This window comes from Micropterus salmoides, unplaced genomic scaffold, assembly GCF_014851395.1.
Source record: "Micropterus salmoides isolate LMB-PRFRI ecotype aquatic unplaced genomic scaffold, ASM1485139v1 Ms_hic_scaffold_18, whole genome shotgun sequence".
NCBI classification, from domain to species: Eukaryota; Metazoa; Chordata; class Actinopteri; order Centrarchiformes; family Centrarchidae; genus Micropterus; species Micropterus salmoides.
The window spans coordinates 22,746,365-22,769,868 of record NW_024040928.1 but is presented as its reverse complement, the minus strand read 5'-3'; the positions used below and the strand labels follow the sequence as shown (position 1 = coordinate 22,769,868).

Sequence of the window (23,504 nt, the reverse complement as noted above, 5' to 3'; positions counted from 1 at the left end):
AGACAAACCTAATCTAACATAATGTAGGTTATTATAGTCAGCTTTTGTTTCTTTTTTTGATAAGATCAGTAATTTAAATATTTGGCTTGAATTTATTTGAGTGCAAACTATTTATTTATTTTATTTTATTACTTAAATAGAATAATCTGCAGCTCATGTTTGTTTTCTCACCATTTTCCTATCCCCTTCTATGAGTGGATTATTTCTAAACTGTGCTCGCTGTAAAAGGGACTTTGTGAACTAAAATTTAATATAGTGTCTTCTTGGGGCTGGAAACGGATTTTGGATTTGTGGGGACATAATGTCTGAGTGAAAATCGAATCTGGTCATTTAAAAAAAATTTAATCAAGTTTTGAACACATATTTATTTATACCTTCTAATATATGTTTTTTTAATGGGAAACCCTTCAAATTTTGCACAAACAGACAAGAGACTCCAGTTTGTATGTTTGGTTTGGGGCACCAATATGTAAGAAATACAAATCTGAAAATTATGACCACCCAGGTGATTTTGACCACCTAATCAATAGGTGTACTTATACTTAAAATATACTGAGTGAATAAAGTACTATAAAGTAGCTGTGGTAGATTAGAAATACAAACACAATCCAAATGAGCTTTACAAAACAATCCAGAAATACACTCATAAGCTCATCGCTTTCTTTAGTGAACATGCATACAAGAAAACATTAGAGGGATGTAAACATACGAAACACACACACACAGCAGACACACACAAACACAAATCACCGTACCTTTCCATCTCGGTACACCAGAGGATGTCCTCCTTGTTGTCCATGAAGACGGGGAAATGCTCGTCTTTCCCCTGCTTCACAGAGTTGGAGCGTGTCGTTATCGTACGCAACTTCTCAAACTGGAATTAGCATCCAGGACCAAACACACGCAAACACACAAACACAGACAAGACACACACGCAAATCCTTTTTTAATCCTACAGCTATCCTCCTGTTGTACAGCAGCTTTCTAAGTCATCGTGAACAAATGATTTTTTGATAAAGAACTGAAAGACTTTAACAGGTAGAGCAAAAGTGCAACAGTAGCAGCAGGAAAACTCAAATTATGGGTAAATGTTTGCAGAATAAGTGAATATTTATGCTCAACGGAGAAACACATACTGTAAATGTCCAATTTTTCCATATATCCCAGACATTAACTTTTAGATGCTCCAGGCTTTAAAAAATTGTCAGTTTTTGTTTAAAAGTAACCTTAAAGCTGGAGTGCGGGACTTTTACTTATAAATAAACGTCTGTTACATTCAAGCTCTCGCCAAACCAGTTCACATAATGCTGATTAAGCCTATCACCGCCAGGAAAATGTCTCAGAGTTTTTAAATCTGGCGTCTGTGGCATCATTCCCACGCTGGCACATCGGTAGTGATGATTTATGTCAACCAGCAGTGATTGTTTTGTCAGAGCTGCCTATTTTTGAAGGCATACATCATAAGCAGGCGTAGACAGTGTTTGTGTAATAACTGCCAGAAGGGGAGACAAAAGTTCCGCACTGCAGGTTTAAATACTTTCCACATTTGAAGCCTCAATCTTGTTTACTACAAGTGATGATATAGCACATGATAATAAGCACAGACACACACACACACACACATATACACACTCGCACCGGTGTATACCTTGGCTGTGCGTCCGTGCTCGAGGCACTCTTGTAAGTCAAGCTTGTCATTCGTCATGGGAGACAAAGGTCTGAAATTGGTGCAGAAAAAAAAGAAGATAAAATATTAAAACATGTAATGGTGTCTGGGCTATGAAGAAGTTAGACCCGTAATAAAGTAAATGGAAAGTAAACAACGGTGTGAGTGTGTGTGTGTGTGTTTGTATTACCTGGACATGCCTGGCAGGTTTCCCCAGAAATAGCGAGCGCGGTGGGCGGCAGAGACCTCCTTGGCATCAATCATCACTGGGTTACACTGAGGAGGAACAGCAGGGTTACTTCCTATTTCACGTAATTCGAACATCTTGTGTCTGAGAAGGACCGTAGGTCTGTGTATATCATCATATAACCCTGATCTAAAAGAGGCTTTCCATTACATGAAAGAACCTTAACTTGAGCTATAAATGTTAAAAAGTTTAACATTTCCGGTTAACATTTCCAGACAATAGAATGACTTTATATTTCTTGTTTCTCCTTCTTTAGTCATGCTTGCTGGTTACCTGTGTGTGATTCATTGGAGTCTGTATTCATATCAATTTTAGTATTTAGTGGGTGTGTTCACGCTACCTCTAAAAATCGGGAGATGTCCCGTTTGTCGCTAACTCCCATAGCGACCACGTTCTCAAACAGCCAGAAGAACGGCCGCTCATCTCCCGGCTTTGGTCGAGCCTCGTGCAGCAGACGGTAAAACTCGAAAAACAAGCGGCCGGTTCCTTCTGTGGAACGAGAGAGAAAGTTCAGCCTCCGCAGTTTAATTTCAAAAGAAAAGTTCAATTAAAATTACACAATCATCAGTAACTCTGAGCATTAAACATTTTATTATTAATATATATACAGTATATATATATTTAATTTTACATGTTCCCTTCAACTCTGTTGTGACTTTTAACCCCACCAGATTCAAAGACCACTTTTTACCGTAAAGGCCTTTTCTTGCAGGGTTGACGATAGAGAGGTCGTTGCAAGGACTTCCTCCTATCACCAGGTCAAATGGTCCCCACTCTTCGATCTAAAACAAAAACACATCACGAGTGAAGCAGTTTGGTGATAAAGAACAGTCAAAAACACTCAACTAGCAAGAAGTAGAAATAGAAAGAAATAGAAGAAATAATAAATTGCGTTTTGTGCTATATTTACACTTGAATTCTGTCTTGAACTCCAAAGGCAAAGAGGAAATGCACTTACATGTTTGTGTGTTACGTTGCGTACGTCACCCACGTACATGATGCGACCGTGGTGTCGAACCATGCCGACAGTGATGGAGTCTTCACATACCTCAGACGCCACGTACTTGTCAACCTGGATGCCCAAATCCTTCAGCACCAACAGACCTGAGTGCACACACACAAACAAATATATATTAAAATGCTTAACCTTCTCTGGTTCCAGCCTCTCTCTCCTTTTCATTAAAATTTTTTTGTATTGTTGGTCGGGCAAAACAAACAATTTAAAGGCGTCACCTTTAGCTGTGGGAACTTATGCTGAGCATTTTCACTATTTTATGACATTTTATATACTAAACAAATAATAAATTATTGGCTTTGCGAGGCTGTACTTAGGTACTGGTGCTTTGAGGTAAATGCTAAACATGAGTCAGTGATAGTACCTGGGGTCATCAGGTGTTTCGGGTCTTTCAACCTTGAAAAGACCGGTCCGAGGTGACCTAACTGGGAGTGATCAGGTCCCAGTCTGTGTATAAGAGGCATTAGCCCACAGCTTGTCTCTCCTGATCCACAGCCATCATGAAGCTTTCTCTGCTGCCTCTGACCTCTGCCAATGGCTTTTCTTTTACGTGCACCAGTGATGTATGCACAGTGATTTACCCACAATGCCCCCGCCACCCACTTCAATGTTAACCATGTTCGCCATCTTAGTTTAGCATGTTAGCATGCAAAGATTTACGGTACAGCTGAGGCTGAAAGGAATGTCATGAGTTTCACAGGTGTTTGTTGGAAAAATTAAACTCATGCTAAATGAAAAGTTAACAGATCTTGAGGGAGATATGATTATGATGGTGCTAGAGGAAAAATCAGAGGAATAACCAATTCAGTAGATTCATGTCCTGGCAAACTTTACTGCCAATCCAGCCAATAATTGTTGAGACAATTCAGTCTGGGCTAAAGCGGAGAACCAATTGATATATCTATTAATCAACAGATTAATCGCTAATGAAAATAATAGTTAACTGCAATTCTACACATATGTACCTGTAGCAATGCCGTCAAACAGGGAGAGAACTCTGATTGGTTTCCTCTTCTCTGCTGCGACAGGAGGATATAACTTGGCTGGCTCCTAAAAGAGAGAGTTAAAAGGAAGAAGAGGCTTTGATTAGAACAAGATTAGATCAATACTAAGCATTACAGTATGTACAGAGAGACAAGAGGGCAGTGCAGCACAAAGCACATCAGCTTTATTTATGATGGTCTTTCGGCAAAAGTCTGGCTGAAGAGCATCAGTAATTGAATGTGAACACGGTCTCTTTTGATGTGTATTAGACTTCATGGATAATTTAAATGTGACAAGCCCTGGAGCCTCACTGACCACCCAGATATGAATGTTTCCTGTTTAACTGTGATCATAACTGCAATTTTTTCTAGCAAGGTTATGACTTAGATTAGATATAGTATAATAAGATAATATATCAAATTAACTGCAGCTAACTGACTTACAGTATCTTGCCTGGACTGAACTGAAGTGATTGAGTTTTATGGATTACAGGGATCAGGGTTTGGTGCAATGGGTAGTTGTAGAAGGAATAAGGACGTATTGTAGTACAGAAGTATAAGTATCTATATAAATATAGAAGCAGTAGAGTCTGGAGTGTCACCAAAGATAACACATTATTACATTATAGAAATATTAATTGACAAAATGTCTTTTATTTTTAATCATCATTTTAAAGCAAATTTACCATGTAAACTCTATGTTCCTGTTGGGATTTTGGTTTTGTGTTCATGTTTTTCCTGTTTTGATGGTTTGGAGTTCTGTGTTTCTTCTGTTCTGCCTTGTTTATTCTCATGTTCATTTGCATGTTCAGTTTAGTTCACTGTTTTCTTATTTTAGTTCTTAGTCCTGTGTCTTCGTTCCGATCTTACTGTGTAGTCCTGCTTCGGTGTCTTAGTCTTCAGTCCTACTTCTTCATGTCTTTGTGGTAGTCCTTGGTTCTGTGTTTTAGTCTTTGTTCTGACTCTTAGTTCTTTTGTTCGGTTTCTTTTATCCTGGTCCATTGTCATTTGTTCTGTTCCTTGTCCACTTGTCAGTCTGTTTCATCCGTGTCCTGTTTCTACTTTCTAGTCTTGGTATGTCAAGGTTACAGTTTGTCAGTGTTCCCTGTCTGTTCTCGCCTTGTGTCTGTGTCTTACTTTGCTTATTGTTTTATTCTGAAGTTGTTTGTGTCCAGCTCGTTTGCCTCAGTATTTAATGCCTGTGTTTCTGTTCAGCCTAGTTGGATTACTGTGGTTTGTTGCATGTAGATTGTCGTGCTCTGTCATGTGTTGTGTGCTTGTCCTGTTCCTGCTCCCAGCCTTCATTTGGATTTTTGATCCTCGGTGGATTACTTGGTTTTCATTAGACTTGTTGATTCTGCCACTGTTTTGGGAGTACGCCTTCAGTTAAATAAATAATTAAACTGAACCTGCTCAGCTCTGGTGTCCTGCGTTTGGGTCTTCAACCTTGCTCTCACACACTGCAAACCGTAACAGTTCCTGATTAATGGTGATTCCTGCTGGGGAACCTTTGGTGGTGAAAATATATGTACTCAAGTACTGTACTGTAATTTTGAGGTATGTGTATTTTACTTGAGTATTTCCAATACATGCTACTTTATGCTTCTACGTCACTTTTCATTCATTCAAGTATTGTAATATACACTAAATTTATTTGATTTAGTTATTAGTTACTTTGCAGATTCAGAATACAACACACAAATTAACTAGCAAACTATATCATTTATTAACATAAGTAAGCTATCTAGGAGTATATAAAGTAATTAAATTATTTTCCACCTTTACCAGTCAATGTACACAGTAATGCATCACTAACTATAATCCAAAAATATATTATCTATGATTCTGAAATAGGCCATTCTGCAGGACAAGCACTTTAACTTTTTGGTACTTGATACTAATATTTTTGTACTTTTTGAATGCAGGACTTTTACTTGTAACAGAGTATTTTTACCGTTGAGTACCTCTACTTTTACTTAAGTAAAGATCTGAGTACTTGCCATCTCTTTCTCTTCCTGCATTTCCCCTCTCTATATAATACTGTAATACTGTCAAATAGAGGCAAAAATGCTCTAAAATCCATGTATCAATGTAATAAATGATTATATTCAAACACTAAAAAACTTTATTAATGTTCTAGGGACACACTCTGTACTCAATATTTAGGTAGGTTTTGTCTGTGTTTATGTAGATCATAACTAAACTGATGCAATCATATACATATAAACTGTTGTGAGCTCATTTCAAGAAGACTTTTGTATTTGTAAACATATAATTTAATATGTATTATATATAAAGAATACAGGGACTTACGAATTCCTGTTCATGGTTGTTGGCAAAGAAGTGCTGTAGTCTGCAGGGCCAGTCGTCCCTTCGCCGCAGTAACCCGTAGGTGCTCCGGGACCCACACATATAACAGTTCCAGGGGTCTTCTTTGATGGCTGCTGCCGCCGAGCCGGCGCCTACTAAAAGATCGACACACTCCACACAGAAACACCTGCAAACACATCACGAGACATGTGTTTTTGTTGCATTTCTTTATTTTCTGTTTTAGCAAATACTGATTTATTATTTTGTAGACTGAAATACCCACTGAACCGCCATCATCTGCTGTTCTTAAATATTCTTACATTAATGGCATTCGGCCTAACTGACTTCTTCTGCTTGACAATGTTACTTACTTTACATATTCAGATTATTAATAAGAAATATAAATCAACTAATGAGTCTCAATATCTGCTGTGTTGAGCTGGTGCATGTTGGCAGTGATGAGGTTAGAGACTAGATGCCAAAATAAATTGTATATTCACATAAATAAATGTGCTCCACACAAGTTGGCTGACTCACCAATAAAGGGAGCTAGTCAGTCATTTATCAAGTTTCGACATTTATGTGTAAATTGTTTCTGTTGATGTGAAATCCAAACCTTTGCCCTGGCAACAAAAAGAACCAATTGCTGTTGCCAATCCCAAACTCAACAGTGTATACATTACTGTACTGACCTACAGCAGTTGTTGTTGCCACACATGAGCACTTCCCTGCCTCCACAGCAGATGGTGCAGTAGGACTGGTAGCCGTCGTCGTCGTACTGGTAGGCACACTCCAGGAATGAGTTCTGCAAGAGCACAAAACAGGATCAAACAGAGGCAGAGAGGGAGTGTGTCTTTGTTGTCCACCATAATAAAATCTTAAGCGTCTACGTTTGTTCATTCAGTTGTTTTACATGTGTCTGTGTATTATCTGTTACCAAAGCTCAACAACAGTGTCACTGCTTTTAACACAGAGAGAAAAGCAGAGTAAGCTATTTTTAAGGATTTAGCCCATTGACGAATTGCAGCATCCATGGATATTTGTTGTTTAAACAATTTATCAAACTGAAATGTCAAATATGCTCTGTTAAACTTCTCAAATATGATGATTTAAGACTTTTCTCTCTTTTATATCATTGTGAATTTTATGTAATTGGGTTTTGGACTGTTGGTCAAACAATTCAAACAATCTTATCTTGTTACCTTGGGAAATTAGGTTAGACATTTTTCATATTTTATAGACAAAATGAATAATCCATGAAAAAATCCATGATGAAAAAAAAACAAACAATAGTGAAATAGTCAATAGTTGTAGCCTTAGTCTGTATGCAGTAGTGTTTGGTATTTGCAGTCACATCCTGCCTGTGTGTATCAATATTTGCATTAATTTATTGTTACTAGGGCAGGGTGATGCAATTGAAATCCATCAATATCAATAAGAAAATGTTTTATATACATACAGTATACAATATGGCAAGGCAACATCAAATGTAAAATAATCAAACTAATGTTTAATCTAATGACCTGTTTCACACCAGACCCCTCAAATGCATGAAGTAAGGATCAGGATTTTGTAAGATGTCTGGTTTTAACTGGGAGAATCCTTACCTTGCAACCCTGGCACATTGCTCCCCCGAAGAGAGGATGCTCCAGAGAGACGTTGAGGCTTCCACAGGAGATGCAGATATCTGAACAAACACAGACACACAACACAGACATGAATATTAAATGTATTTATCATATTTAACACCTTGTTTAGCCTTTTGATTACATTAATGATTTAAGACTTTTACTACCCTTCAGCAAACCAATGTGCTTATGATCAATAACAAAGACTTGGCCAGGTATAATGATTTATAAGTTTTAAATGTATTTTCCAGCTCATAATGCATTTTGGATGCACAGGTCCTCACTCCCATCCACCAGTAAATTATTACGGTAGGTCTTGCTGTATAAATTAAAGAAAAAAAAGAACAAGAATTGGATTCCAGAGATGTTTTGCCTGATTTACAGAAACCCTTCACTGTGGAAAACTGAACATTGACTGAACCCCAAAATGATTTAAGATATTAAATTTATGTTTAACTGATGCAAAATGTGTAAAATTAACCCCTATTGACCGTGACAGGAATGACACAGCTGATAATGTATTAGCAGCCTAATAAACAGTGTAATAAAATGTAAGGATGCAAACCAAGTTACCTCAAATGAAAAAAAAATGTTTTGTAGTGCCAGATAATGAGAAACAATTACATTTTTTTAACAATATATGATCGCTTCAGAGGGTAATGTTTTTTTAAAATAATGATATAGGTCTTATATTTAATGGTTTGTCACCTTTCTAATTCATTTAGAGGGATTTATTATTAGGTTTTGACAAATAGTGATTGTTAACGTTACTGCAGCCATTAAAATATTACATAATTAATACAAGTCAAGTCAATTTTAATTATATACAAATCTGACATTTAAGAACGATGCTTCTGAAATGTTTACCTTCTATGTTCCTGGTCTTCTTTTTTATCTCAAATATGAGTCTCTCTGGAACAAAAGAAAAACAACAGTTCATATTGAACACATACAGACAGTTTATTAAGAATTTAATTATTCATATAAACAGTAAATAAGTAAGTCTTGCATCTCCAAAACAGAAGTTATAGATATTAATAAAACCTGCCTTCATTTTTTTATGTAACAATTGTCTATTTTTGATGTAATATTCTGGGAATTTCTCTGCAGCAATGTCAACAGAGACAAGAACATGTATTATTGACCTGAAAATAAGCAGGTAGTGGTTAATTTTGGATTTTAGTTAAGCTTACCTCTGGTCCCTTCGTCGATCACCTCTCTGATCTTTGCTTTTTCAGCTGCGTTCTTGCGCGGTTTCTTGGCAGGTGGAGGCGTGTACGCTGCCTCAGGTTCTGCCCACATCTCTGGGTACACTTCCTTATAAGTATTTTTCTCACCTGTGGGGATAAGGACAGAATTAATATCACAAGGAAGTAACAGCCAAAGCAATGATTTTGCTTATTGACCGGCCAGGTGTGCAGAGGTCAGACAGTATGCAGGATTTAAACTTCTCTCTCAAACTCTCTTTTTTCCTGGTTCACATAAATTTTGGTCACTTTGTGTGTGCTCAACAGAGTGCAACACATTGAACGTCCTTGAAGAAAATGCACGAACTGAACAATTATCGCATCGTGTCTTGGCCCTCTCTCTTTCACTCTGTAGGAACTAGTTAGTTTCAAGATCAACAGCCTGTACTTGAGTGTTTTAAATTAAAAATATAAACACTAAAAGTGTCCTGCCATTTTATTTTTTAACTATCATCTCAAGGTGATCTATAGGAAATAAATGTAAAACTTGTGTTTTTTTGAAAACAACATAACAATGCGATTTCTTCCAACTTGGTACTTGCAGCCACTGTATAGTGGAAAAACAGGGGTTCAATGCGACACCCAAACCTCCCAAAAGTGTGTATTTACTGAGCTAAGTGCTAAGATGAACAGTATCGTCTAGCAGAAACTCCTCTCCTATGTAACATGAATGAAATATCTACATTTAACACAATTTCTTTACATCTGGGCATCCGTCCTCCAGATAAGCCATTAAACTGAGGTCCTGACTCACTCACTGTAGTCATTTAAAATCCCATGGCACTCATCACAAAGGGGGTTCCCCAGTGTCCTGGCATAAGTCCCACTCTTTCCATCTGGCCACCTAATCATCCCCCAGTGTAATTGGCTCTATGTTTCCCTCATCTCCACCTCAAACTGATGTGTGGTGAGTGTTCTGGTTCAAAATGCCTGCTGTGCATCACCCATGTGGGTGTTACACTATGGTGGTTGAAGAGAGTTTCCCCCCTTCACTCTGAAGCGCTTTCAGTGTATGTATATATGTAAAAATTAAAATAATCCTCCTTGCGGGGTGGTATGTGTCATCCTCAAGATCGGGTCCTCTACCAGAGGCCTGGGAGTTTGAGGGTTCTGCGCAGTATCTTAGCTGTTCCTAGGACTGCACTCTTCTGGACAGAGACCTCTGATGTTTTACCTGGAATCTGCTGTAGCCACTCTCCTAGTTTGGGGGTCACAGCCCCCAGTGCTCTGATTACAACTGGCACCACTGTTTTCTAGCTCCTCTTTCAGCTCTTGGTATTTCTCAAGCTTCTCATGTTCCAGGCACTTCCTGCCTGCATCTTACATCCTGCTGTTATGTGCTGTACTGTCTCAGGGGCATCCTTGCACAGTCTGCACCTGGGGTCCTGCCTGGAGTGGGAGACCCCAGCCTCTATTGATCTTGTGTTCTTGTGCTGCCATGATTAGTGCTTCTGTGTTGTCCTTTAGTCCAGCCTTTTAGGATTTCTTGATTCTTCAGCCACTTCTTCTATTTGTCTGTGGTACATGCCGTGCAGCCAACAGGTTCTTTGTCTTCCTTGTCCTCACCCCCGGGTTTCTGCTGCCTGAGGTATTCACTAAGCCCTTCATCTTTGGGGGCCATCTTCCTGATGTATTCCTGGATCTTTCTCATTTCAACCTGGACAGTGGTCTTAACTAGCCCTCGGCCTCCCTCGCTATGCTTGGTGTACAGTCTCAGGGTGCTGGATTTGGGGTGAAACCCTCCATTCATTGTGAGGAGCTTTCTTGTCTTTTTGTTATTTTTATTTATTTATTTATTTATTTTAAACCTGTCCTGCCCAGCAGCCTGGTATAGAGTATGATAACCTGGATACCATATTGTGCCAGAGAGATTTTACTTTAACAAGAGAGTATTAATATACTCCTTTGTCATTTGTCACCGGGCCGGACAGGGGGGCAGACACAGGGATAGGGGGGCACAAACAGACAGCACAGAGAAAGGACAAGACCTACAAGAGAAGGGGGATGGAAGGTGGGGACAACAGGGAATAGCAGAGGGAAACACAAATTGCAGAAAGCAACGAAACCTACAATAGAACAGAGAGGGGGGCTTGGGGAGGAGAAAAACAACAACAAACAATAAAAATAATAATAATAGTAAAAGACAACCAGCTATCTTGTCTTGATGTCAGTAGGCTCTATCTCCTCCTTTGGCCAGTTTATTATACCAGCGGGGTATCTTGACTGGTATGTGTTGATGGCTCGGATCTTGTTTTTCCCATTCAGCTGACTTTTCAGGTCCTGCCTTAGTCTCTTTAGGTATTTGGCAGTGGCACACTTCGTTGCTGCCTCCTCATGGTTTCCGTTAGCCTGTGGCACCCAAAGGTATTTGTAGCTGTCCTGAAAATCTTCAATGTGGCCTTCTGGTAGTTCAACCCCCTCGGTTCTGATCATTTTCCCTCTTTTTGTTACCATGCGACCACACTTGTCCAGTCAAAATGACATTCCAATGTTGTTGCTGTAGATCCTGGTAGTGTGGATTCTGGCATACAGCTTGATGTCTATATATACATATATATATATATATACACATGTTGCAAAAAGTGTAACCACAGTGACTGTGATGTCCTGAAGCCAAAACAAATACACGAGGAGAGGATGAGAATGACAAACGGAAGAGGAGATTGATTCGTGCCATTCTGTGACCCTGCAGCATTATGGGAGTGAGAGGAAGGAAAGAAAGAAGCAAATGAGTGAATGTAGAGAAGCATAAGTAGGGATCTGTATCACTGCACCAAGGGATGGTCATAGAAGGAGGCAAAGGTTAAAGAGGCAAGGAAAAAAGTAAGGAAGGAGATACTAGTTCTTTGCAATCGCTGTGTGTGTTAATAAATATGTTTATACCCTCTGGAGGGTCCAGTGATTGTGGACCACTGGGAAGGAAGCCAGTCATGGCCCACTCTATCATCTGTCTGGTTTGAATCTCTACGCCATCTGCATCATCGCTTGCATCACAGGAAGGAACTGGCCTTCCAGCTCGTACACTGGCCACCTAGACGAAATAAACACACACACACACACAGTTAGTAAAACATGTCAAATGTGAGAGATAAATATGGTACTTATGGCTGCACATGAAGTATAAAAGTGTAACATATTTGCTGCTTGTTTATAATTTAACAGAAGTTCTAATGAATCATAACCCAGTGTGATGCCGCAGAAGTAAATGACCATGTGTACTGTGTTACTTACAAGAAGAAAATGAAGCATTGTTGGACTGAAAAACAACCCACAATAATATGAGATTGAAACTAATGTTCCCACATGTTACCACTCATACATTTGTGGGCAGAGCTAGATGAGAAGAACACCTCCACAAATGCAAATCTGCAAATCTTGTTACATAAGAAAGGAATGACTAAAGTATGACCTTTAGACCTGAACATTTATATTTTGGTATTTTAGATGTTGGACTTCATCCAGAAAGAAATTCAGTGCAACAGGAAAGAAACTATGAGCCATCAAAAATGACACAAAACCACACACCCCCTGATGTTAAAATGGCGGGTTTGTTACCTGCAGAGCCTCAAAGATGGCTTTCCGATACATGGACTGTTTGTTGTAGGTGGGCTGGTGGAAGGCAGATGAGAAAGAGCTCAGAGGCATCAGCTTCTCCACACAAACCTGCAAAACAAAGAAATTATAATGAATGCCATCAAGATTAAAAGAAAAAAAGCAAATAAATATATCATTAAATTCTCAACAAGGCCTCTGTAAATACATATTTTTTTAGGAAAGATGGCTCAAAAGGCAAGGGGCTTTGGTGAAGGATATATCTGTCTTATAAAAACGGGCTTTTTTACTAAATACTAAATTTAAAAAGTCAAACGAAAAAGAGAGAAAATCAAGGTGATCTTGAATCGTAAAAATAAAAGACAGCATAAAGCATAAAATCGGAATAGTGAGGTTTTAAATAGTTGGGGTGTTAAAGACATTAAGCCACTGCATTATGGCCAAATTACTTCCCTAAAAATAAGACGTTCTCGCTTTCTCTCTTACTCTTTGTGGAAGGACTTTGGGTCCCCTTTCTGAGCATCTTCTGTGACTCTGCTGGGGATTTAACACACATTATACAAGGATTTGATCAATTTATTTAAGGGGCTCCTCAATAAAAAATACTTACCACAGAGAACTTGCCGTCTCCAAACCACATCACCCAGCGAGTTCCATCTGCAGCTCGACTTCGGCCGCTCATCCACCAGGAAACGATCCTTCCGGGCCACCAGGAGAAACCTCGCAGCTTCCCAAACACCAGAGTGCCGATGCCGAAGCCCCTGCCATCCTGTTAGCACACGGAAAACAAGGTGGCTGTCAAGAGAGTACAGACAAAAGAGTCCAGTTTCACCCTGATCTTGTGATATAAGATAACAAGAAACTGTCCAATTCAAAAGTTATTGAAAAGGGCAAGTGTTTCTTACAATAATTACAGATCCCGCACACTTTTTTATACCCTTGACCAAAGTCCAGAGGGACTGAAGCAAGTATGATTAAGAAATTGTGATGCTGAGCAAGAGCAGTGTGAGGCATCTTCTTTTCTCAAGACTGAAGTGATAGTTTCCAGTAAGTGAAGTTGGATGTGCAAATATCTCCTATATAAACAGTAATTACATATGAAAAGTAATGTAAAGACTACTTAATTAAACACAGATAAACTTTATTTTGTCCCCTGGAGTTTTATGATCCCTGTATTGTTCTTTTTTTGTCTAGTGCTATTTTTTTCTCTTTAAAGCACTGTGTAACTTTGTTAAGAAAGGAAAATCACTTTTTCAAGTCCAAAAATGGAAAATTTACAACAGAACAAAAACATGACATTTCAGTCAGCGTTACCTGATATACCTACATCAGGATGTGATTCAGGCTGTAATGTCCTGTTTTTCTACTTTGACTAAATGTTCCATTTTTGACCTAAAGTGATACCAAGTGTCGCTTTAAGCACCATTTTAATGGTTCAGTGTCTAAAAGTTTGTCACTATTAGAGTTTACAGTAGAGAGAGAGTAAAGTTAGCTCGCCGGCTAACGGCGAGCAATTGCTAGCATTATCTGGTGCAAAGTTGTATCGCTTTCCACATTACTTCACCAGCTAACACGATCCATATTACAATTCTGTGTACCACAGGTATGACTGTATGTCAAAGTGTTGATTTAGCCTGGAAGAAAGGATGTAACGGTACAAAGCAAATGTGTAGCAATTTGTTTACTAGCCTATACTGATGCAAGGCAGGGCAGCCAGCTAATGCTACATTAGCTGTACCTGTCTTCGTAATGTTCTATTTAGATTTATTATAATATTACCAACACTCAGGTACACAGCATCTACACCGTCTCAGTCGTTGTAACTTATGTGACCCACATAATATCCATGATTATGCTCGCTCATGAGTTCAAGAGCATGTGTACAAGCACACGTCTGGTTGCAATCTTAAAACTGCACTGCTAGTGGCTGCTGAAAACTACATAATGCCCATTTAACTCAAGCATTTACTTTAAAGTTACAGTGTGTAGGTTTTAGTGGCATCTAGTGGTGAAAGTTGCGAATTGCAAACAAAGGCTCAGTCACCACTCACCCCTCCCTTTGCAAGCACGAAGGAGAAGCTACGGTGGCCGACACGCTCTGTTGGCTCCAGTGCTAAATAATATGTGTGGTCCTCCATTTGTCCAAATTTCACTTCTCTTTTTACTTCTAATAAACCAGACTAATACTACTTCTTCTTCCTTCTTCTTCTTCTTCCCCTTATTCTTCTTCTTCTTTTTCTTCTTCCTTTTTCTTCATATGTATTCAACGTAGTGGCGAAACACGCTCTGTAGAGCAGTTTGTCCGTTTGGGCTACTGTAGAAACATGGCGGCGCAACATGGCGACTTCCATGTAAGGGGACCCGCGGAGTATGTAGATAGAAATGGCTCATTCTAAGGTAATAAAAACATAACTGTTCATTATGTAAGGTCTTTATACACCACTGAAAACATAGTTAGGTATATTATAATGCATTTCTGTCAATAGATCCTCCTAAATATTACACACTGGACTTTTAAACAGTAAAGATGACTTCCTGCATTTTTTATCCTGCATACCAGAGGTGGGAGTAAGTCACACATGTCCAAGTCAGAAGCAAGTCTCAAGTCTTAACCTTCAAGCCTCATTCAGTCATACAAAATTCTTAGGAATTCGGTTTGTTTAAACAGTTTAAGAGAGGTGGCAATTCAACTGTATGATCATTTTGGAAGATGTAGTGAGTGTTTCTGTTCTAACTATATTGAACTATACACAAAGGTGTTTCTACTATTTAGTCTACTATTGGCTTCACTGATTATTGAAATTGGGTAGAAAAATAGAGTAATAGAAACATGTGTCAGTAACGGTAAGCTCTTAACATTCCTGTAAAATTAGTTTTAAACGCCTATTCAAGGTATATCCAAAGTTAAATGAATTCAGTTCTTGAACCATTTGGAGTAAATGCATGGTTTGGGGGTTTTGGAAAAAGCAATCTCATTAAGAAGCAGACAGTTTTGCAGTTGCATTATACATTTGAAGGTTGTATTCAGGCTGTCAAAATGACTCAAATGGATGTGAAAAAAATTTAAGATAGAAGTTAAAGCCTACCGATCACACAATACAAGTGAACCACCGCATCCCCCGACGACTGAGACAAAAGACAATGATATTAAGGATCAACACTGTTCCTGTAAAGCTGGGTAGGCCTCTATTCATTATTACAATCATTAAAAAGCAGAACAGTAGGGATTTATTACCTTTCATTCAGTAGGAAGTTAGCTAGCATTAGCTAACTAACATTACATTAACAATCCACAGCTGACATTTTTCTGGATTTATTTTTAGGGAATAAATCTTCTCCTATCAGCCTCTCTGGGTCGCAACTGTAACTATTACAAGTGCCCCCAGGAACAACGTTTGACCATATCTTGGAAAATTACAGCCAAAAAAAGCTAGAAAACTACTCTTTTTGCATTAGAATCAATGGAGCGCAGCCGTGAAAGTGTCGCTCAGTTAGAGCGAGTCCTATACTGCGCTGTGATTGGCCAGCCGTGTATTCAGGGCGTGGCTTAGCGAAGGGTCAATTGTAGGCTGTGTACGGGATATGTGTACTCCTATTGGGTCAAATTATCTGTCAGTCGAAAGGTGTAATGTGTTTTGGACAAAATATTTTTATTTAACTGGATCGTCTGGACTTTTGACAATGTAACCATTTTTGTTGGAATATAATCGATCGGTGGATTAAGTTACTATGAAGCTTCAAAGGTGAGTCGCATCAATTTTGATTGTACTGGTTGGTCTGACAGAGGCGCTGATTGTACCCGCTGTTGTGAATGTATCTTAAAATGGTTTGCATTGGTCGAATCACAAGGATTTTAGCTTTCAAACGGTGTATCATATAGCAGTTGTGGGCACATAACGAGAGCTGTCATCAGGACCTGTTACCACCAGGAATGTTTAGAGGTTTTCACATAAAGTTGCAACAGCGCCAAACTGCAGCCAAACAACTGTTTGTGGCTTAAAGGAGACCTATCATGCTTTTCCACATTTTATGACTTTTCCACAATGTTAGAATGTTGGATGTTCATGTTAAACATGACCAAAGCTTCAAAAAATGAGGTTAAAGTATTTAAAAGAAATCCCTGTGAGCAAAAACCTCAGATTTCCTCCTTTCAAACTGCTTTTTCTACCATCGCTCCCTTCTACATAATACAGAGCCAGACGGAGCTGGTGTTCCATATATAGGCGTGTGCTCCCATAGCAACGGCCCAGCAACAGCCTGGTAACATGCTTCAGGTCTTGGCCAATCAGAAGACAGTGGGCTTTGACAGGGGGGCCTTACAGAGACAGAAGCATTTGCAGCTTGTTTCACACAGAGGCTGAAATGAAGGCCTACATGAAGTCAGTATAAGAAAATAAAATGTTTTTTTGAACTTTGAATCATGCAAACTGCCATACAGGAGTCACAGAACTACAATATAGGTCTGGAAAAGCAGTTTAAAAGTCTCCTTTAACCGTGACGCTAGCTTTCTCTGCGTTTGCCCAGCCTATGTTAGCTAAAAAGCCACAGTCACGTAACGAAACTTACCTTTCTTTATGGGTTCTGTAGTGACAGATGAAGTTGGATTTTGTGGTGGTCGTGTCACTGATTTTTGAGCTGCAGATCTTGCACATCACTGGTCTTTGCTTCTTATCGTCATCGACAATATAATCCTTGAATGTCTGTGTTTTACTACATGTAACGGTCTTTTTCTATGCCACTGTTACGGAGATCCAGACCACTAACATTAAGTGAAGCACACGTGGTTGCAGGATTATGCGCAATTGTTGTCCGAATGACCGAATGAAAGTATTTATTTAAAAAATCAAGCAACTTTCAGGACATCTGTCTCAAGTTAAAGTTCAGTCGAGTCTTTTGTCTGTTTTAGTCAAGCAAGTCTCAAGTCTTCAAATTTGCGACTCGAGTCTGACTCAAGTCAAGTCATGTGACTTGAGTCAAGTCATGCGACTCGAGTCCCCCACCTCTGCTACATACTTACTTATTTTGGAGAAACTTCAGAGAAGTCATTAATTCAACAGACTCATTAATAAATTTACCTGGTACTCTACCTCGCTGGGTGTGGCCTGTTCTCCACTTGCAACCGGCTCTGGTGTCACAGCGACTGTTGGAGAGGCGGGGTCTGTGTGTTGTTGTGAAGGGGGAGGTGCTGGGCTGGCTGGCTCCTCCTCTTTGTGAAAGTCACCCTCTGATAGGTCGTCCATCATGTTCATCTCTGCCTCTCTGTACGCCCGTCGCTCTGCCTGTGAAGGGAGAACAACCACAGGAACGCAGACACCTTTAAAAATATATATTTTACATGTGTCTTTGGTATTTAGGCTTGCATTGTATATGTATAGATCCTTGCCTAATGGCTGGACCTGTTCTGAAATCAACTCCATGTACAGTTGAAACCAAGCTAACTACAGCACAAAATGATTAAAGGCGACACAAACAGGACTCCCATGGGCTCATCAGGCTTAAAAGGCAGTAATTCCTCATTAATCCGCTAAAAGCTAATTGATAATATACACAAACTGAAAAAACGCACAAAGTAACACAATGTCTGAATATTTATTTTGAACTGTGGCAATGATTTCTTAAATAAACTCTTGGTCTGGGAACAGTCTGTTGCCATTTTTGACCTCATCTGTACATAATTACAAGACAAACAAAATACCTTATTATGCTACTAACTCCTGCACTATGTTTGCCAGCACCAAGTCCACAGCATTCACCATTTATGGCTGTTTTGTTGTTCAAATCTTCCTTTAGGGAAAACTCCTCCACATACACTACATAACCTCCTCCACTAGAGCTGACAACTTTTGATAGATTCCAACTCATTTAGGAGTTTCATCATGTAAAAATACAGTTCTATAAATGTGAGGATTTACTACTCTTCTACATACATACCCTTTTAGTTAACAAAAAGAGAGAAAAAATGCAATTATAAAGACATTTAATTATACTTTTGGCAACTTTTGATGAGCAGAAAGAATTTGGTGAATTAGAAAAAGTCAATGATGAAACTTTTATTATTAGCTGCGGGCTTAATCACCAATGCCAATCATACCAATGCCACCATAACGACTACTACTTCTTCTACAATCAATCAATCAATCAATCAATCAATCAATCATTCAGTCAATCACTCAATCAAACTTTATTTGTATAGCGCCTTTTGTAGAAGTTAGAGCAAGAGCTTTACAGATGACTGTCAAGCTGATAATAAGACTAAGCAAATGTAAAACAATAAAACAATTTCAGAAATAGAAGGAAAAATTATGAATATTTTATAAAAAAAAAAGGGAAATAATAGATAAAAAAATAGATAAGAGGGAGTAAAACACGAATACAATAAAATAAATGATAAAAACAAAATCACCATTAAACATTATTATCAAAAGCCAGGCTACAGAGGTAGGTTTTATGTTTAATTTCAAGATATCAACACTAAACAGCTCTCAGTATTAGAGCTAACGTAGGAAACGTTGGAGAAACTAGCAAGTGACAGCTAGATTTTGAAAGTATCCCACCGATGTAAAGAGAATTTCAACAAATATTACAAAAAAAATGAATCTGAAATAAATTGCCTACCTCAGCTTTAATAAATACTACTAAAAATATTACTTATTTTGCATGTAAGTGTGGTGCACATGTACAACACAAGGCTTAGCGTCTACATTTATTTTGCGTTTTAGTAGTTTTACCTTCTAGTTACAGTTTATCAAAACAAAATTGGTTCAGATTAGATGCTAAAATGTATTTTTTATGTTATTATTTATCTTATTTATTCTATGTTACTCTAAACAAACAAACAATCAAACCTTAAGGCCACAGGTACATGTTTTAACATATGACATTTCATCATCAAACCTATCTACTGTGTGAGCCATTATTTTTAAGAATGAGTTACAGTTACAACACTTACAACTCTTGTATCAGCTACATTCACTTTTTCCTCACCACACATTATTGTTATTGATCATGTCTGACTGTCCAGTGCCTGCTGAGGCCATTGTCCCCTCATTTATGCTTTCACAAAAGTTGCTCATCTATCGTAACATTTTTTGTTTTATTCCTGTTTGCTTAGAGGCAAACACACTAAAGGAGGTCCTACAATTTTTGTTTTATGTGGATCTTTCCAGCTAATGTGATGGTTGCTCTAGATCAAGGCCTTAGTGCCCCAGGCTGGAGGAACAATCCTTTAATTGTTCCTCTAAACAGGAAGTGAGTGGGGAGAAAGGGTGCGGTGGGGAGGTAGTTCAACGGGTTCAGCTAGGGAAGGAGAGAGAGACAGAGAGAAGACAAAGAGAGGGAGACAGAGTAAATAGGATTATATTATAAAACTGTGGAATATAATACAGACAGAAAGAGAGAGGATCATGTTTAGTGGAAGACAGAAAATTCATTACAAAAGATTCGGTTTTCAAGTTAAAGTCAGTTTTTCCACTTTGTTATTCTACAATAGTGATTTAACCTTAAGTGTATTACGCTTAGGAAAGTATTGAAATCTTTACCTCATGTAAAAGTAGCAATATCACTGTGTACAAATACACCATTACAAGTTAAAGTACAGTCCTGCATTTTTAATTTCATATCAGTAGAACTACAAAAGCAATAAATTTTACTTTTTTTATTTAAGGAATTTTTTTTAGAAATACACTTATTCACTTTGCGGCATAGAGTTATATGAGAAAATGGATAACACTGTCATAGCCACAGCCAGCTTAGCTTAGCTTAGCATAAAGACTGGAAACAGGACCCTGGCTCTGTCCAATGATAACACATTCAGCCTACCAGCACCTCTAAAACTCACTAACTAACATGTCATAGCTTGTTTGTTTAATCTGTATAAAAACAGAAATGTATGGATGTGGGATTTCTTAGCCAGGTGCAGTGATTTCCCACGGAATCCCCCATGAAACCACAACCTGATGCTTTTACACATTGTTTTTTATACAGATACACAAAAAACACATAATAGGTTCATTAGAGAGCTTTGGAGGTGCTGGTAGGTGGATTTTGTCATGTTGGGATGGAGTAAGGCAAGCTTTTCCCCTATTTCCAGTCTTTATGCTAGACTAAGCTAACAAGTGGCTGCAGCTTCATATTTAATAGACAGACAGAGAGTAATATCAAACTTCTTATCTAAATCTCAACGAGAACGCAAACGATATTTAATATATTTATAATAGTAGTGAAGTAGAACTACAACACTGTCTGAACTGAGAGGAGGCGGAGGCGCTGCAATATGTCAATTCTCGCACGAGCAGTAGCCTTTCTTTTCACATCAGAAGTGCGTGTGTGCGTCTGCTCGTCTCTCTCGTTCTCTGTTTAGACACATCTGACAAACAGGTGGAATAAGTAAGTTACGGAAACACGTGGGGGAAAAAATCAAGCTAAACAAAGAGCAGGGAAAATCAAAAGGGTTGGCTGAGAGTGATTGTTTTATCAGAATTAGTTCTTTAAAATCATATATATATATAATTTATGTAGTTTATAGAAGATTATAAGTGTGTTTTCTTGACAGATTTGCTCATGGCATGGAAAACAGACCAGATGTCGAAACTATTGCTACAGATCTCGAGCCAGCCACGGCGCGTGCTGTCTGAACATCCCAATTGGTTAAGATGTGCGCCAAAAGTAAGTGGACAGCGCTTTGCAGGGTTTCCACCGCCTGTTTGAACCTGGCATTACTATAAAGTAACATAAAATTAAAGTACACACGCCTCTAAATCATGACCAAATAAAAAAAAAGCTTAAAGTCGAAGTACGGCTGACATTGTTTGATTGACAATCAAAATATGGGAAACCCAGTGTGGAAACATTGCGACAGTGAGTGCTCAGCTTCAAAAGAGACAAATTTAAAAATAATCATGACCTCACTAGTAACTACACGGCAAGAATCTCACTGCGGCCCAGATGGTAAATCCTGCGACTCCTCCAGAGCATTTCCACAAACTAAAAACATTTACATATGGGAAGAAGGGGAGGGATGACGGCATAAATTCAAGTGGAAGAGACAGTAAACGTGAGCGTTGGGTCATGACAGTTCTCTCCTCTGTTTGACCCTGAGGTCACAAAGTCACTCTCCCCTGCTTCTGTTGACCTATGACCTCATTAAATCCTAATCAGCCTGTTACACGGATCATAGGCAGACCACACACACAAACATACACACACACACACGTACACTGTAAGGGAAACTCCATATGTCGTCACTAGTTTCTAAAACATCCTGGATGCTTGAGCAAAAAGTCTGGATTTTCTCTTCCTACAACTCAAGTATCGGTGTGTCCAAAGTCCATATCACATACATACTGTAAGCAAATCTTGAGTATGTACTGCAAAAGTGATATACTCAAACTATATTTAATTGATATTAATTTTATATTTTAATATTAATTTTATCTGTAACAGGTGAAATGCTGGTGGCTTGTGTTTATAAACCAGCTACTTTTGAACAGCTTCATTATGTTTTTCAGATATTTATCTTATTTATTAATGTATATACTATCAATTCCACATATAGTGTTTAAACCTACAGTCTTTGAATTATTTTGCTGTGTGATATGTTTTGGGTTTATTTGTTTCTCTTATTGGTGTTTTTGTTAACATTGGCGGAAAGTTGCTGCATACAATGCCTTTGCAGTGATAAATAAAGTTGCATTAAATTAAATTAATTAAATAATTAATTGAATTGAACACATCTTACTATATTCTGATTTATACTTTTCAGTGATGGATTAATAAATATTACCACTTTCTACATCAAGGACCCGATTTTACTGCTGGAATCATTTGATTTCCGCTTCATCTCATCATCAGCGCTTAGTTGCTGTGAAGGAAACGTGATAATTTCTGTCAGCATCTGGACCGGATCATCTCATTAGAAGACTTGGACGTATTGCTGCGAGATATCAGCCAAAATCCTGCTTTCTGGATGAAACTGTTTGTTGCCTGGTGACTTTGGATGATTGAACGCTCCATCAGGAAGCTTTGCTGCTTTTAGGGATGCGATGACTCACTAACGACAGATGAATCTGTATTCATCTGCTCAGATTTCTATGAAAACAACACACCGATCGAAGAGTGGTACTCAAAAAAAAACCTGCTGCTCTTATAACTTCTTTCTGATTAAATTTACACAGTAGTAAAAAAATGTTTTACAAAAATAGTGTCTAAAATGAACTGTAACAATTTTTCCATTCTTTTTAAAAATAAGAAAGTGTGTCCTGTCAAATACTATATATATTATATATATTTTCTGTACAGTGAGCTGGAAAGTGGGCCTACTAACCTATTAAAGTGCATTAATTAGGCCAGTAGATGGCATTTTAACAGGAAGGCTTCCACTCTGCAGGGCCTCATTCAAGGCTTCAACTCTTGTAATCATTTTCAGTGGGTAATAAAACAATAATAATAATAATTTTCTTCAATAACAATACAATAAATGTTCTATAAATGTTCAATGAACAATTGATTTGATTAATTTGAATCATGAACAAATTAGCACTTAAAGGTCCGGTGTGTACGTTTTAGTGGCAACTAGTGGTGAGGGTTGGAATTGCAACCAACTACTCACTCGCCGTCCACCCTTCCCTTTGCTAGTGCACAGGAGGAACTACGGTGGTCGACATGCTCTGTTGGCTCTTGTGCTAAATAATATGTGTGGGCCTCTATTTGTCTAAATTTCACTTCTTTTCTTACTTCTAACAAACCAGACGACAGACTCCTACTACTACTACTATTTATTTTTTCTTCTTCTTCGTTCTTATTGAACGTAGTGACAAAATGTCCTCTGTAGAGCAGTTTGTCCGTTTGGGCTACTGTAG

General features: G+C 38.3%; 1 protein-coding gene across 7 annotated transcripts in view; it reads right to left on the bottom strand.

Annotated features, from left to right (window-relative positions):
- The window catches only part of LOC119908932 (DNA (cytosine-5)-methyltransferase 3A-like), a 67,991-nt gene that overhangs the window by 1,628 nt on the left and 42,859 nt on the right, over nucleotides 1–23,504 (bottom strand). For 5 of the 7 annotated variants that reach the window (XM_038726881.1, XM_038726887.1, XM_038726883.1 and 2 more), the window contains 17 exons: nucleotides 17,724–17,927; nucleotides 13,259–13,417; nucleotides 13,135–13,185; nucleotides 12,652–12,759; nucleotides 11,980–12,127; nucleotides 9,043–9,186; nucleotides 8,717–8,761; nucleotides 7,829–7,908; nucleotides 6,914–7,026; nucleotides 6,225–6,408; nucleotides 3,894–3,978; nucleotides 2,872–3,017; nucleotides 2,605–2,695; nucleotides 2,254–2,402; nucleotides 1,857–1,942; nucleotides 1,649–1,718; nucleotides 756–874 (listed from right to left, as the gene is read on the bottom strand). In XM_038726881.1, the coding sequence (XP_038582809.1) occupies nucleotides 756–874; nucleotides 1,649–1,718; nucleotides 1,857–1,942; nucleotides 2,254–2,402; nucleotides 2,605–2,695; nucleotides 2,872–3,017; nucleotides 3,894–3,978; nucleotides 6,225–6,408; nucleotides 6,914–7,026; nucleotides 7,829–7,908; nucleotides 8,717–8,761; nucleotides 9,043–9,186; nucleotides 11,980–12,127; nucleotides 12,652–12,759; nucleotides 13,135–13,185; nucleotides 13,259–13,417; nucleotides 17,724–17,927 (1,982 nt within the window). The remainder of the gene's footprint in view (nucleotides 1–755; nucleotides 875–1,648; nucleotides 1,719–1,856; nucleotides 1,943–2,253; nucleotides 2,403–2,604; nucleotides 2,696–2,871; nucleotides 3,018–3,893; nucleotides 3,979–6,224; nucleotides 6,409–6,913; nucleotides 7,027–7,828; nucleotides 7,909–8,716; nucleotides 8,762–9,042; nucleotides 9,187–11,979; nucleotides 12,128–12,651; nucleotides 12,760–13,134; nucleotides 13,186–13,258; nucleotides 13,418–17,723; nucleotides 17,928–23,504) is intronic. The other 2 variants (XM_038726884.1, XM_038726885.1) reach the window with 2 other exon arrangements.